This window comes from Denticeps clupeoides, chromosome 7 (genome assembly GCF_900700375.1).
Source record: "Denticeps clupeoides chromosome 7, fDenClu1.1, whole genome shotgun sequence".
NCBI lineage: Eukaryota > Metazoa > Chordata > Actinopteri > Clupeiformes > Denticipitidae > Denticeps > Denticeps clupeoides.
In genome coordinates, this window is record NC_041713.1 from 16,475,907 (window position 1) to 16,490,515 (window position 14,609).

Below are 14,609 nucleotides of genomic sequence, written 5' to 3' on the forward strand. Positions count from 1 at the left end.
ATGTAGCACCAGGTTCCGGAGAAACGTTCTTTCGTTTCACTATGTACTTTCTAACATGTATACAGCTGAAATGACAAGTTCAAACTCTAGTATCAGCGGATTGTTGACGAGTTTATAGAATATGTGTGAAAAATCAATGATTCTTTCTACCTGCTTCTGGGCATCCAATGACATGTGGTGCCCCTCTAAGCCATAAATCACAAAAAGCTTGCGCGACAACTTCTTGCACATGAACCAATTTTGTCTTGCACATCCTTGTCAAAAGCTCATTCATATTGTTCTTTTATTTCACACATTCAGCACTTTTGTTTTGCACATCTCTGTCAAAAGCACACACACACACACACACACACACACACACTACTTTTATTTCATTTTGCACATACACTACCTGGCCCCACATAAACTCTAAAATGTAATTTGACATAAACGTGTTATTAGTATAATTAATGATGTGTGCGTGAGGCAAAAGTGGTGTGTGTGCGCATAATTTTTTTTTTCATTAAAATTTTACACAGCATCCCAAATTTAGGGTTGCAGAGTACTGCTAGCAGTCAACACTAATCCTCATCCTCCTCCTCATCATCATTTCCCCCTAATCAATGCCACATCTCCTGAGGCAGTCTGCTTTTTACCACGTCGGTCATAATTCAATAGCAATAAAACACAAGGCCTTGCTCTCAAATAATCATAATAATAATAATGATAATGCCGCTCCGGAGCTGCTTAGCTCGACAGTTCCTCTCCTTTGACATCAGCACTTCTTCAGCCCCTATAACGTACCCACCACCCCCACACCTCCGCACCGCACTTCAGCCCAATGCCGGCGGCCTGTTTGTGTGTGTGTGCGGTACACAATCACTGTGCTGAGAGGCTACATTCCTATACTTGCGGGGTGAATACCGCGTTCGGTACAGTGTGGTTACACCAACGCGGTGTTGTTACACAAGTGGCTGGTTGCAATGCCTGTGCCCACCTCGCCCACCGGAGACAGAGTGCAATGCTGCTCCACGCGTGACCAGTCGGCTGAACGAAATAATTAGCTAATTAGCATCTTCAGAGGGTCTTTAACGTTTAATGATCTTGGAGGCAGCGGGAGCTTGTGAGAAGAGGAAGTCAGGACAAGGAGGAGAAAAAAAAAAAAGCGGAGTCGTGGCAGAGGGTGAGGGAGGGAGGGAGAGAAACGGTAAGAAATAAAACTAATTATCAATACGGTACGCCGTTTTCAGCATTGTGAGTAAGTAAGAGTGTGGGTACAAGCGTGAGTGTAATTCTGCTGGTAAACACAACGCACTCCTCTTGTCTCTCCATTTGCCCTCAAACCTCCCAGGGTTCTTGGGTGTAAATGAGTCGATCTCCTGTTTCCTCTCCCAGGGCTGTAGTAATATTTACATTAAACCAGCAGGCCGGTAAAATGAAAAGGGGATATAGAATTTTTACCCCGGCGCCGGCGGGGGCAGGCAGGGCTGTGGTGGTCCCCCCACCACAGCTGTACCCCATCTGCTGGAGGTGCTGACAGACCAATCACCTCCCACAACCTGTAATCCAGCCTTGGCAACAGAACAGGCAACCAGAAGAACCTACCGCTCGAGGATGAGGAATCTTATTCATTTGTTTATTTTTAAAAAAGTTTCCCTATTATTATTATTATTATTATTATTTAGCTGTTATATAGGTCTTAGTGGTCCCCTAATACAATATGTGAAGTCACTTTCCGAAATTACGATGTGGTGCAGAATTACAGCCACTTTTAGCCAGGTCCACGCCGTGTCAGTGTCTGTAGTGTCGGTGTCTGTGCAAATGAGGAGGAGGGACGAGGAGGAGAACGGCCTATAAAAGTGAGCGGGCATTCGTGGAAATGGCATTTCCTGTTTGGTGCAAACAGGAAGTTGTGTCAGCATTTTTTTCAGAAGAATATGTAATTAGCACACTGGTTCTCTGGTGTCTCACATAACTAAATAAAAAAAAATACATCTGTGCTCATTTTTATTTCCAAATCACAGACCAACTGCAACATGTTTTATAGCTATGACTGTCCATTTTAGGGGAGGGGTGGGACATTTTCTGGGTGGACAAAGCATGAGTAAGGGGAGGTAACCTTTCGCCTTTATGACGACATAAGGGGATAAATCCCAGAACAGACCATCTGAGCTGCCGCTCTCTGAACACTGCAGGACCTCAGACAGGCTAGTGGAACTATCATGGATAAATAATCTCACAAAGTGACATTTTCATAATAGGGGACCTTTAAATCAACTGTAGGTGTGTAGACCGGAGAGAGTTTACTTTCTGGACTTGCTTCAGCCATGAAAGTAGTATTCACTAAAACAGCACTATTTTCACTATTTCTAATTAAATAGTAAACCACTTTATTGGGGCTGACTGTCAGATCAAATCAAATTCAACAACATGTCTGTGTCCAACACCGTTAACATGGTTACCACAAACAGTTAACACAACCTGGTTAATATGTCAGGAATAAGTGTATACATGTAAAACTTTATGATACAAAACCAGCATTTCATTTAAAATTTCCTAAAAAAAATAAAGGGAACGAAAATTAAGACAATTATGAATGAATGAAATATTCTTATTAAATACTTTATTCATTACATAATTGAATGGATAAAGAAACAGATAAAGAAACAGCATAGTTATCAAAATGTCCCTTGCATCACATCGAGAGGAGTCCATGTTTTCAACAGCTATTCGTAGGGTGAATTTATGGAATATTGAGATTTCTACAACGGCAAACATATATTACGTTGGCCTAATTTTGCAGGATGGCTCCAGAACTCCCCTGCTACATGGCATCCCACAATGCAACACGCACACTACCACTACACTCTCACATTTTATCAAAGCAGAAGGCAACAGCGTTAGCAAGAATACATTTTAGCACAACGACTACTTTTATAAAGACCTAATAATTTACCCTACCAAACACTTGCCTCTAGAGGCAGCTCAGTTAATTGTCATCGCTAAGCTAATGAGCTAAATGACCTTTTAAGATAATTCTGAGATTAGCATTCACCAGCTAGCTCATTTCTTGGTGTAAATACATGGTATCAAAGTCAAGAAGAAACATCTCCAACAACAGAAGTCAGTTTACAGCATCACATTGTATGCAGAGGAGCCAAACGCAACATTTAGCATTAAACTGAACAGAGTTGAATTTTTGTATTGCTGAAGTGACTTTTGGAGCACAAACTGGCATGGGGCTTGTTCATGATTACATCAACAAAAACTAAATATGATCTTTAATGATGTATGCACATGATGTGTTGAAATCCAGAGTGATGAAGGACCGTGCTCGAGAGCACTTAAAATGCTTCTCCCCATTTTAAATGACATTTGTCAGATTTTCTGCAGGTTTAAGGAAGCCAAATTTAAGACTTTTAAAGACCTTTAAGGCCACGTTCATGAAATGTAATACCCTGCACCGAGGGTAGTTTGTTCCACCTCAAATACAAGAAACTAGAAAACGTTTTTTATTCGTATTACACTTTTATTCAAGCAAATCCTGAGTCCTACACTTAGTGTGCAATACTGTGGTTAACTTCGAAAAATAGTGCCCTTTGTCTCCACCCCCAAACCCACACAAATTAGATACCCACAGTTAAGGGAGGGGTAAGGCATAGGGGGACATTAAAGAGCTACACAATCACCCCGAAACGGGTGACGTGGCCGGCGAAGGCTGGCTTTCATAGCCAGTAACCCATGAAAACACTGGTGAACCCAGAGCGAGAGCTGCGCAGCATGGAGAAATCAGGCTTCAGATCCTCACTGAGGGGGACCGTAATAGAGAAGTCACCAGCAGACACTCCCTTCTGTCTCTCGCTCTCTCTCTCACACACGACATTTACAGCACATGTACAGACCTGCCCTACTGCACACCCCAAGAAGGTGAAGACTCTGTTTAACCAGCTACTTCTACACCTCCGTTGCTGACATGCCCACTCAGCAAACTCTCAGAGAGAGAGAGAGAGAGTGAGAGAGAGAGCACAGCTGTAGGCTGCTTCATGGTGTGAAGCAGCAGTGCTTATGTACCCCTGCCTACGTGCTGCTGCCCACTCGCACAGAGTGGCGCATAAACCACACATCGCACTCCGCACAACCACCACAACAGCGCACCATTTACTTTCCAATGCCGCTTCTTCACGATCACGGAGGGGGACGTACCCTGGTGGGTGGCCAGCCCACCACTGCAAGTATTACTATGGCTATACATATCGACGTTAGTCGTAAACACAGTCTGGACATCTTTCATATTTCACTTACATGCCCACTTTGGTCTGAAAAATGCGTAATTATATTAAGGATGGTGATCAAGTATTTTATAGGAGTGATGCGCATCTAGATACATGGGTTACAAAACGATTCAAGCCTTATACTACCAAACACTGTATGTTTCTAGGTTTTGCACAATGAAACGGGCTGCTGAGGATATTCATATCTTGGCTCCTTACAAATATTTTGAATACAAATGTCTGTCCCGCCTTGTCTGCACTACTAGCCTTGTCATTGGCTATTTCACCATGTTCTACTACTATTGTGCTTTAATGCTGTTTTACACAAAGTATTGTTGCCGTAGGGCATGTTTGTATCTCCCTAAGAAGCAGAGAGTTAGTTAGCTTAACATTCCTGTCACTACTTTTACAGAAGGTGAGACTGAGGAGACCACCAGCCCTGGGTTACCTGTAGCTCCTTCTCGCCGTACTTGGCCGGGTTCTTGCTGCCCTGGCTCTTCCTGCGGAGCTTCTTCAGCTCCGCCTGGCATTTCTCCAGACTCTCCCCTTTACTCTTGTGCTCCATCTGGTATTTCTTCAGCGCTGCCTGTAGGAGACAGCAGAGAGGCAATGAGAGCAGACCGATGAGAAAATGCTCGGCACAGCCATGCACCAACAGGTCCAAGACTGGGAGATCCTTCACAACGCTTTGATGTTGGGTTTTCTCAATCTGACTTCGTTCAAAATTTATTTAGCGGATTTACGTGCTTACCTGAGGCATGGGGTGTTTAATCTGCATATTTCACAATTGAATCATTAATTTAGAGAAGCCACACCACCGATGTACTCCTCTGGATGAATAACCATATGCTCATTTTTTATGAGATTGAATGTAAGTCTTAAGACTGGGGGAGGCAAAGGAAGCATTCTAGAAGATTCTCCTCATTAGAATACTGCATCGCTGCAGGCTCAGGTTCACAGTAGATCACATGACATTAGCCATTGTCAGCCCTATATTGCCTAAATCCATAAGCATGGGTTTCAAACAGGACGGGGTTCCGAAGCCCCTTATTACAGCACCAGCGGGAAGACGACATCAGACTCCGCTAACAGTTTGTGCGCTCGAAATGCAACACTTTGCATCGCAGGAATACGGCCAAGAGCCGGCATCTGCGAATAAGCGGGCAGTGTCTGTCGCCAGACCAGGAGCAGGGCTGCATTTGTCAGGCAGACGGAGGAGGCTTTGCCTGATTCTGATTCGCTCGGCAGCGCGCCTTGCTTTTCATTCTGCAAAATGACTCATAATGCACATTAACACATTAACGGGGCACTGCACACAAAAGCCACAAAAAAATGGGAGAAAAGAAAAATAAACGAATAAATACATACAAAAAATAATGAGAGAACTATCCCTAATAACGGAGTCTTTAGAAGGGACATCAGTCTTTGGGAATTCATTTGTTTGAATGGGAGACAATTTTACATTCAGAGCTGGCGAAATGAAATTGCAAGGAGGAGGGAAAGAAGACGGTCTCCAAACTGCTTCTTATTACGCCTTCAGAGCGCTCACGGATTCAGGAGGAGATTATTTAACCAATTCTGAGCCACTGCGAAAACTGAAATAAATAAAATAAATGTTACCATAGCAGCAAAAATAAATAAAAAAAATACTTTGTCGCAGTCAGGAACACAAAGCAGCATTTCATTACTGCGCACCACTGATCTGGAGTGTAGTGAAATACCTCTTTACCCTGATTCGTAGAAACACAATGGCTGCACAATTCCCCCCTCCCCAAAAACACAGCGGAGCCTCAGCAGGGCCGTACACCAGCCCACTCGTTCTAAAGATATCGCTGCCAGGCCTGCTTTACACGTACTCACAGCTCTCGTACAGACGCCGTAACTCCGAGCGCCTGCGCCCCCCCTCAAATTCGTAATGATGCCTGAACATGGCAGGTGTCAGAGGATGCATGTTGCAGCCTTTTATTGAAACAGTCAGTCAAGTCGGCCGTCAGGGCTAATGCACCTAAAAGGGTGTGTAATTTAGAGCTGGTGCCAGACCAGCTCTGCCACGGTGGGTTTTTCTTCTCTTTTGACTAGGTCCATTGCCTGATTGGTTATTTAAGAGAATGCGCATGTATGAGAACTTGACCCTTCGGTATGTTGGCGGCCGATAGATTTGTTCATGCCACCGATGGGTGGGACAGGCTCACCGTCAGGTATCTGGCATCCAGCTCTACCTTCTTCTCCAGTTCGGACAGCAGCTCGTTATGGAAGGACTTTAACTGAAGGGAGAGAGAAAGAGAGAGAGAGAGAGAGAGAGAGAGAGAGAGAGAGAGAGAGGGAGACAGAGAGGAGAGAGTGAGAGACAAAAAGGCCTCAGGGTGTTTTTGTCATTATCAACATCACCACCACAGCTTGCTATTCATCTTCATTGTGGTCACCAGAGAAATCTGTGTGTGTGTGTGTGTGTGTGTGTGTCAGTTCACCTGTTATAAAAAATAAAAGATTCAAACCAGGGTCCCAAAGCACATGGCTTTCAACTGGGCGGCCAGAGTTTATAGCATGGTTTCAATTGGCTGACCTTTCCTTGACCCCAGAAAGAGAGAGCAAGAGACCCACCATTTCCTCCAACTGCACCTGGATCTGTCGGTGGACCTCGGCCATCTGGAAGAGCACGTCCCCTGTGAAATACAGAGTGTGAGAGTTGCAAACATCAAACATCGGGCTAGAAATGGAGTGTGAAAGAAAGAGAGATAGATTAGAGAAGAGAGAGAGAGGGAGGGAGAGAGAGAGAGAGACACACACACACACACAGAGACAGAAAGAGCCTGACTGTTTCTGCAAAAAAAAACCTGACGTGCAGAGACATCATGCAGTCACACAAGAAGACAGACCAACTCAGGGGACAGGATGGGACATTACGTCACAACACATTAACAGACACAAATATGCAATTTATAAAAAAACAACAACAACAACAACAAACAGACATCAAACAGGGTGACAAGTGGATGGGGGTCTCTGAGATTGAAAGCTATGAAACGTGTAGGTCAAGCCAAGTGCTGAAATGAAGGGGGAGAGAAATCAAACTTCTCAGACTTTCAGAACTGCAATTTCCGGAGGCTGAAACGATGCCTTAGCGGGTTTAGATTTTTTTTTTTTTCCATTTTAAATGTGACTAATGGAAAAGAGTCAGAACAGCATAAAACCAAGAACAAAACCAGAGAGACAGAAAGAAAAAGTGGAGGAAAAAAAAAAAAAAAAAGAGATCCATGCAGCTGGAGGAAATTGTGTTTTTATATCTGTAATTTATTTTATGTTATACCTACATGCTGCCTCTTCTGAATGTGCAGCGCATTGTAAAGAAAGGAACAGAAAGATAGAGTTTGAGCCAGAAGCAGGAAGAGAGACCTTGAGAGACTGTGTGTGTGTGTGCGTGTGTGTGTGTGTGTGTGTGTGTGTGTGTGTGTGTGTGTGTGTGTGTGTGTGTGTGAGTGTATGTGAGCGTGTGTATGTGAGCGAAGGAGACAGAAAAAGAAAAAAGAAAAGCAAATGGGAGAGACAACAGTACTTTGGACCCCATCCCAACACGTCCTATGTCCAGCGGTGGAACTTCATCACTCTCGGGTCTGATTAAACATACTAGGATTGAGCAGATGACCCCTTTATTCATTTTATGTTTCATCAATGCTAAATATCTTGTTGTGGCCACAGGTCAAAATTCATTTTTAGCAGACTTAATACTGACTAATCAAAATACTGAATATAAAAATCAATAATGGGCACCTATGTGCTGTTTGACGTGTCCAGACCTCATTATTCTGTAACTGCAGTGGTCATTGATCGGCTTCTCGAGAAAAAGGTCACTGATGCATCTTATTAAAATAAGATTCCGCATTGCCACACTGTCATGTGACCGGTTGCTTCATGAACAACTGAACTTCTAAGCCTTACAGTTTCATAATCACAAAAGCAATAAATCGATACCGAAGTTACATGTGCTTGAAAAACAAGTACGCGTTGAAAACCAGACCCGAATTCCTGTCCGGATTTACGCATTACAGCCCCGGACTGAACCGGGCCCTCTGCTATGGGGTAATAACAGCAGTTTTCATCTCACAGTCTTTTCTGCTGAGGTCGTACCATTGAGGTTGTGACAGGTCTCTTTTCTAAACAAGTGCATGTAATGCAAGCTGCTACGCGCAGATGACACTTAAACTGAAGCGAGCGGCTCAGCAGCACACACTTAAGTCATCGGCTCCACACCGAAAATAAAACCCAAAGTAGGACAACCTGGGTGATGGAGCAGCAAAAGCTGGCAGTGGTTTTTCGGGGAAATGGAGGACAGATGGAATTTCACAGCGACAGTAGACAGTAGCGCTTGTTCTCGGACACTTCTGTGGGAGGCGCTGTAAAACCTCGCGAGATGAACGACAACTGGAGCACTCGGGTGACCGCTGTCCTGGTCCTGTGCAGAGCTCTTCCTTCAAGAGAGTTTGGGCAGGCCGAACAGAGACGACCCACAAAAAAAAAAAAAAAAAAAAAAAAAAACCAACAAGGAGGCCATGTTACCCTGCCAGCACCCAGCAGCTTCTAAGCCTCTTACACATAATCAGTCTGATCACAACTCACGGGGCTTAGAGACCAAAACGCCCTGCTGACTCCTATTAACGGCCCGGTCAATTAACGGTCGCTAAACTGGTCCAAAACAACGAAAGGCTCAAACATGCCGTCCTCCTCCTTGTCTTAAGTGATGATATAGGTGTCTAACATGTGTCTAAAATAAAAAGCATTTGAAGAAATTCTCAGCAGGCTTTGAAATACACGTATAGGATTGTGTGTTATGCCAAAACGACCATTAAACTACAACGCTGACTTCTGTGACTAGAGATCATGGTTCTAATTCTTCCAAAGGATGGAAGTTAGGGGCACGATGGGGGCCGAGCAGGTATGGAATCGGACCCATAATTGGAAGTTTGAGGGTTCAAATCCCAAACCACCAAGATGCCACTGAACAAAGCACCGTCCCCACACACTGATCCCCGGGCGCCTGTCATGGCTGCCCACTGCACACCAAGGGTGATGGTTAAAAGCAGAGCACACATTTTCGCTGTGTCACAGAGTGCTGTGCTGCATTGTATTTACAATTTCACCAATTAAAAAGCATTGCTACTATGGTACATTCCAGGGACTGCTAGGACACACACACACACACACACACACACCGGTGATTCACAGGCCCTTCACACTAGTGCAAGAATAAGGAAGGAGCCACACCCAGAGAACAATGGAGGCTTGTCCAACTGTAGGAGAACTCAGGTGAGTCAGCGCCTGCAGCAGTGCATGTTGGCACGTGTGTGTGTGTGTGTGTGTGTGTGTGTGTGTGTGTGTGTGTGTGTGTGCAAATATGTGTGTGTTGCTACACCTTTCTCTTCTTTACAGCACGCCCTCCCTACCTCACCATGGATACTGTGTGCTGCGGTAAACAGCTTGTACTGTTTAAGGTCATTTATCCATGGGTGTGTGTTTGCGCATTTGTGTGTGTGTGTGTGTGTGTGTGTGTGTGTGTGCATGCTTGGAACAAAATGAAAGGGAAATAGGGAGAAGACAGAAGTCAACAGGACAGACCAGTCTGAAAGGGAGGCGTGTGGAGGGAGTGACAGAGTGAGGGAGAGAAAAAGCAATGAAGGTCAAATGTGTATCGCTGCCGTTGTCATGGAAGCAGCAAAATGCCCATGCACTGCCAAACGCCGAGACGCGCCGCTCGTCGGCACAAAATGGAGGCCGCGCCACCTCGCCTTACCACCACAGAATGAGCGCGGCGGAGGGATGAGAAAAGATAGCAGGACAATGGGAAATAATGTTAACTGACGACCTTGCCTCAGATCCCATGATGCACTGCTGGCGTGTCAAATCTGAAAACGTGACGATCTGCAGCGCAGTGACTACGGGCCAGAGGGCAAAGTGTGAAACAGACCTCCTGGTGTGTTCCTCCTGGGCGGAAAGTGGGCTGTCAGAAGACTCTCATTCTCCCTCCTTCAGTGTCTAGAAATGTCCTGCAAGGTGACTGCAGTGAAGGCGTCCCAAGAATAATGAGTATATTCACTGTACACACACACACACACACACACACACACACACACACACACACACACTTGGCCTTTAGCCAGGTCAGACACCTCGGCCTACTGACCCACTCTGAGGATCCCGTGTGTGGCGTCATGGCTGCCACATGTAGGCCAGTTGCTGTGAGGCCTTGGGGGAGGGGGGACGGGGGTTCGCCCACACGGCACAAGGCCGAAAACCACCAGCGACATCGACAACGTTGCGCTCACCCAGAGCAACGTCCAGTACACACGCTCCCGCAGTAGTGGGCGGGTGCGAGGGAGACAGATGGACAGAGCGACAGGCCGATATATAACACTCTGTGCAAATACATCAATTCGTAAAAACCACAAGATAAGAAAAGATATTTGGCAAAAATACTTTTTTTTTTTGTTTGTTTTACACTCACTGACACAGAGAAATGTTACAATCTATCCCTAACTATGAACCCGAATAACCAACAACAGGGTGCAATGGGTCAAAAACACAGAACGTAACCTGGCCCATTCACAGCACCGTGCAGCACCATGCTGGACGTGTTAGGTCAGTGAAGGACTTTAATGCACTCGGTTGACGAAAATCCATCAGAGCAATGGAAAACTTTAAATCCATGCATACATCGGCGAACCACAAAATCAGCAAAAAAGTTGACATCCATCAATGGTCGTATCCCGAGTTGATTTGCTGGGACACATCAATACCGCACTGGATGAACTGTGGCCCACCCGGCTTCAGGGTCCGTTCTCTTATGGCTGTGACAGCACATGCATTCGTATCAAATGGTCACAGCTGTGCACATGCAGTCATACGGAGAACACACGGTGAATGTGTGGAACCAAATGAACGCGGAAACCAAATTTCCATGCGCGTTTCACACGGAAACCTTAAAATGACAGCCTTTAGCCGCAGGCTAAGCAGCAGGAATAGAGATGATATTTTACCAGATTCCGGCAGAGACGGTAGGGAAATGTTTGGTACCACTGCAGTAATGGAGGAGTGATGGGTCTGAATGAACTGAAAATGCCCATAGCACTGCTTTTCAAAGTCAGGCAGCAAATAGATCAAACACCATAAACCAGACTACATTCCTTCATAAACTGTTCAAAAAGTTGTACTTCCTGCATGCCATGTGACGTGATGGCAGAGTAGTGTAGCACAAATGTCTTGTTCGGATTTAAAAACGAGCATGATTTAAAACAAACAATGCACAATGTACAAAGCTCTGCTGATCTAAATCGGCCCCACCCCCTTTCTGTTCTAAAGACCGCCTTACCATCGACATACATGCATCTGAGACTATACTTGTTTTGTAAAGTTCTTATATGAAGCTGAACATTGCTAAAGTTAAGGATAGTAAAGGTCAAGCAGAGGTATTTAATTTACCTGACAATATTTCTCCTGTTCCTATAATTAGCAGGTTGTATGGACAGACACATTTTTAGAGCCATACCATGTTCATTAAAACAGAATGGGGGAAGAAAAAAAAAAAAAAAAAAAAAAGAAGAAAAACTCCCAATTGGACTTTAAAGCCAAGGTATGTACCAAACTCAAAACACACACACACACAGATTTCTGCTGATTTCAATGGAGACAGACAATGAGGTCAAACAAGCACCTAAACAACAGCCTATACCAGGAGACCAGACAGTTACAGGTTGGGTGGTGGGAACCTAGTGGGTAACACACTCACCTATGAACCAGAAGACCCAGGTTCAAATCCCACTTACTACCATTGTGTAGGGGGGTAAGAAACTGTCCCTGTAACTACGGATTGTAAGTCGATCTGGATAAGGGCGTCTGAGAAATATTGTAAATGCTACAGGTTAAAACCCCACTTACTACCACGGTGTCCCTGATTGTCTCCATTTACCATTTACCTAAATAAAGTTTCTAGGCCACATAATGCATTGACGTGGGTTTTTTTGAAAGGTCAATAGTCCAGTGCATTTAAACACTTGTTTGTACTGGTGTGTACTTTGGGTTGAGCAACCGGGTCACCTTCCTGGGGAATGAACTAACATGGCTGGTACATTCAGGCAATCCTTAACATCACATCAAATTTTAGTCTGGATAATAGGGATAATTTTTCAATTCGTTTTGAAATTGGTCCAGAAATGTCCACAGATTGGACCCTTGGACAGATTGGACCCTTGTTAAGCTGTAAGCGCCAATGGGCAAAAAAAATGTCCTCCCCATGAGTTCATGTCCAATCACTGTTGTGCCTCCATCCACTTGCCTCCTCTTAAGACTGTTGTAACTTGAGCTGAGCTGGAAGTGCAACTCGCACAGATTCGGGAAAAAAAGACGAAAAGAAACAGGCATGGCGAGTACTGGCGGAGGAGCTGAGAGACGAACGCTTGAAGGAGCGCAGTCAAGTCGTTCAAAAACGGAACGGCAGCGAAATGGCAACAGTCTTTCAATGATGCTTCTGAACAGGCCTAACGTGGCACCTTGTACCAAAAACTAAAAAAAAATAAAAAATACCGAGGTACAGACCATGCGGTGCGATACCTGTACCATCGCACCCATACTGGATAAATGCACAGATATTTAAATACGGGTCATTATTAAGTGGCATTTAATAAACATGTTATTTACTGTCGTAATTAGACGCACTTTACAGTGCCCAGTACACTTGATGCAGGCCTGTTACAGCATCACGATTCAGACAGCAGGAATGCTGCAGCGCGTCTTCTCACAGCTACACAGCAGCCAGTCGATTCCCCGCCGAATACTCAACGCCAGCATGTGGAGTCGGGCAGAAGTTGGGCGGTTTTGAAGACAAATGCACCAGAACATGACCTCCGGGCGGATCTGCACCAGCACACATACACTCACATAGCACACAGAGGGGTGGAGGAGGCGGCGGAGAGAGTGGAGGGGGGCATAATAACTGTAATTATGAAGGCAAGTGTTCCAAGTCTAAAAAGCTGCACTGTGGTGGAAAAAAAGTGCACAACAGCAAGTCGGTCCAGATATAAGATGATAGATTCTCTAAAACAAAGGAACGTTAATTTATACTTTTGTACCAAGAGCCTTTTTGGGCACCAAGTGTGGGGCTTGTTCACTAGTGTAATGTCAATGGTGCCCACAAGATTTATTAATCTTGGGCAGGGGTGGCCTAGTGGGTAAGGAAGCAGACTTGTAACCAAAGGGTTGTGTGTTCAAATCCCGAACTGTACAAGGTACCCCTGAGGTCCACTTAAGCAAGAGACCGTCCCCACACACTGCTCCCCGGGCGCCTGTCATGGCTGCCAACTGTTCACAGGGTGATGGTTAAAAGCAGAGGACACATTTCGTTGTGTCACCGTGTGCTGTGCTGCAGTGTATCACAATGACAATCACTTCACTTGGTAGTGTTAGTAGGAAATAACTAACGGGTAGTTGTCTGTATCCTGCCATCTTTAATGCTGTTAAGAATAGAAGGAGCCCTTTCACACCATACTTCCTCATTCTGAATGATTCTGATGAACTTTAATGATAGGTCAACGTCAAAGACACGATCGCTTTACATTCTATTTAATCTATGCAAACCCTGGGGACACATTTGACCTTAGACTAATCAAACAAGCCACATTATTAGCACCAATCTGTGCACCCTAAAAGTTAACAAAAAGGTACATCAGCTTTTTAAAAAGCACCAAAGCCTTTAAAATCCCCAAAACCTCCACACAATGAAAGACTGTCATCTGTAAGCGTTGATTTTCGCGATGTGTTTAACGTACACGTTCTCGTACGTGTCAACATTTGGCTCCAATGACTTGTAATGATGTTCTCAGATCCGTTGTTCGGATGAAACGTAGGTGTTTTAGCCACAGTTCAGTTTGTATCACTTTTTTTCCCTGTTCTGTGATAAAGCAAAACTATTTCCCCCAAAAGCCATTCACGTCAGAGGTATGAAAACGTTCCAAACATGTTCCAGTTTAGGCCCAAGCCTGGTTCCTCCCTGGTTCACACGGTGAAATAAAATTAATTGTTCAGCACCACTAGTCACGACAGCCAGCTTGTGCTGCGCTCATTTCTAAATAGGTCACTAAGCTAGAAGTGACAGCAAATAATGTTTAGACCAGAGGAGTAAAAACTTAAACACGAGTCATGAATCAACAGAAACCCACACAAACATCGAAATATACCATCACAGACAGGTTTTACGGCCTAATATGATGGATGTTTACACAGAGGTTTGGTGTCGGGTGTGTGTGCGTCTGAGCACACAATATGTATAAAAAAAATCAAGGGCATTGCAAGCCAGTGTGTAGGCCACCGTGCTGC

The 14,609-nt window shown here is 44.7% G+C and overlaps 1 protein-coding gene across 7 annotated transcripts in view; it reads right to left on the reverse strand.

Annotated features, from left to right (window-relative positions):
• The window catches only part of baiap2a (BAR/IMD domain containing adaptor protein 2a), a 56,213-nt gene that overhangs the window by 16,545 nt on the left and 25,059 nt on the right, over positions 1-14,609 (reverse strand). For all 7 annotated transcript variants that reach the window (XR_003750373.1, XM_028987495.1, XM_028987491.1 and 4 more), the window contains exons 4-6: positions 6,852-6,913; positions 6,443-6,514; positions 4,699-4,836 (exon numbers count right to left, since the gene is read on the reverse strand). Coding sequence is in view for 6 of the 7 variants with exons in the window: in XM_028987495.1 (XP_028843328.1) it covers positions 4,699-4,836; positions 6,443-6,514; positions 6,852-6,913 (272 nt within the window). In the remaining variant the exon portion in view is untranslated. The remainder of the gene's footprint in view (positions 1-4,698; positions 4,837-6,442; positions 6,515-6,851; positions 6,914-14,609) is intronic.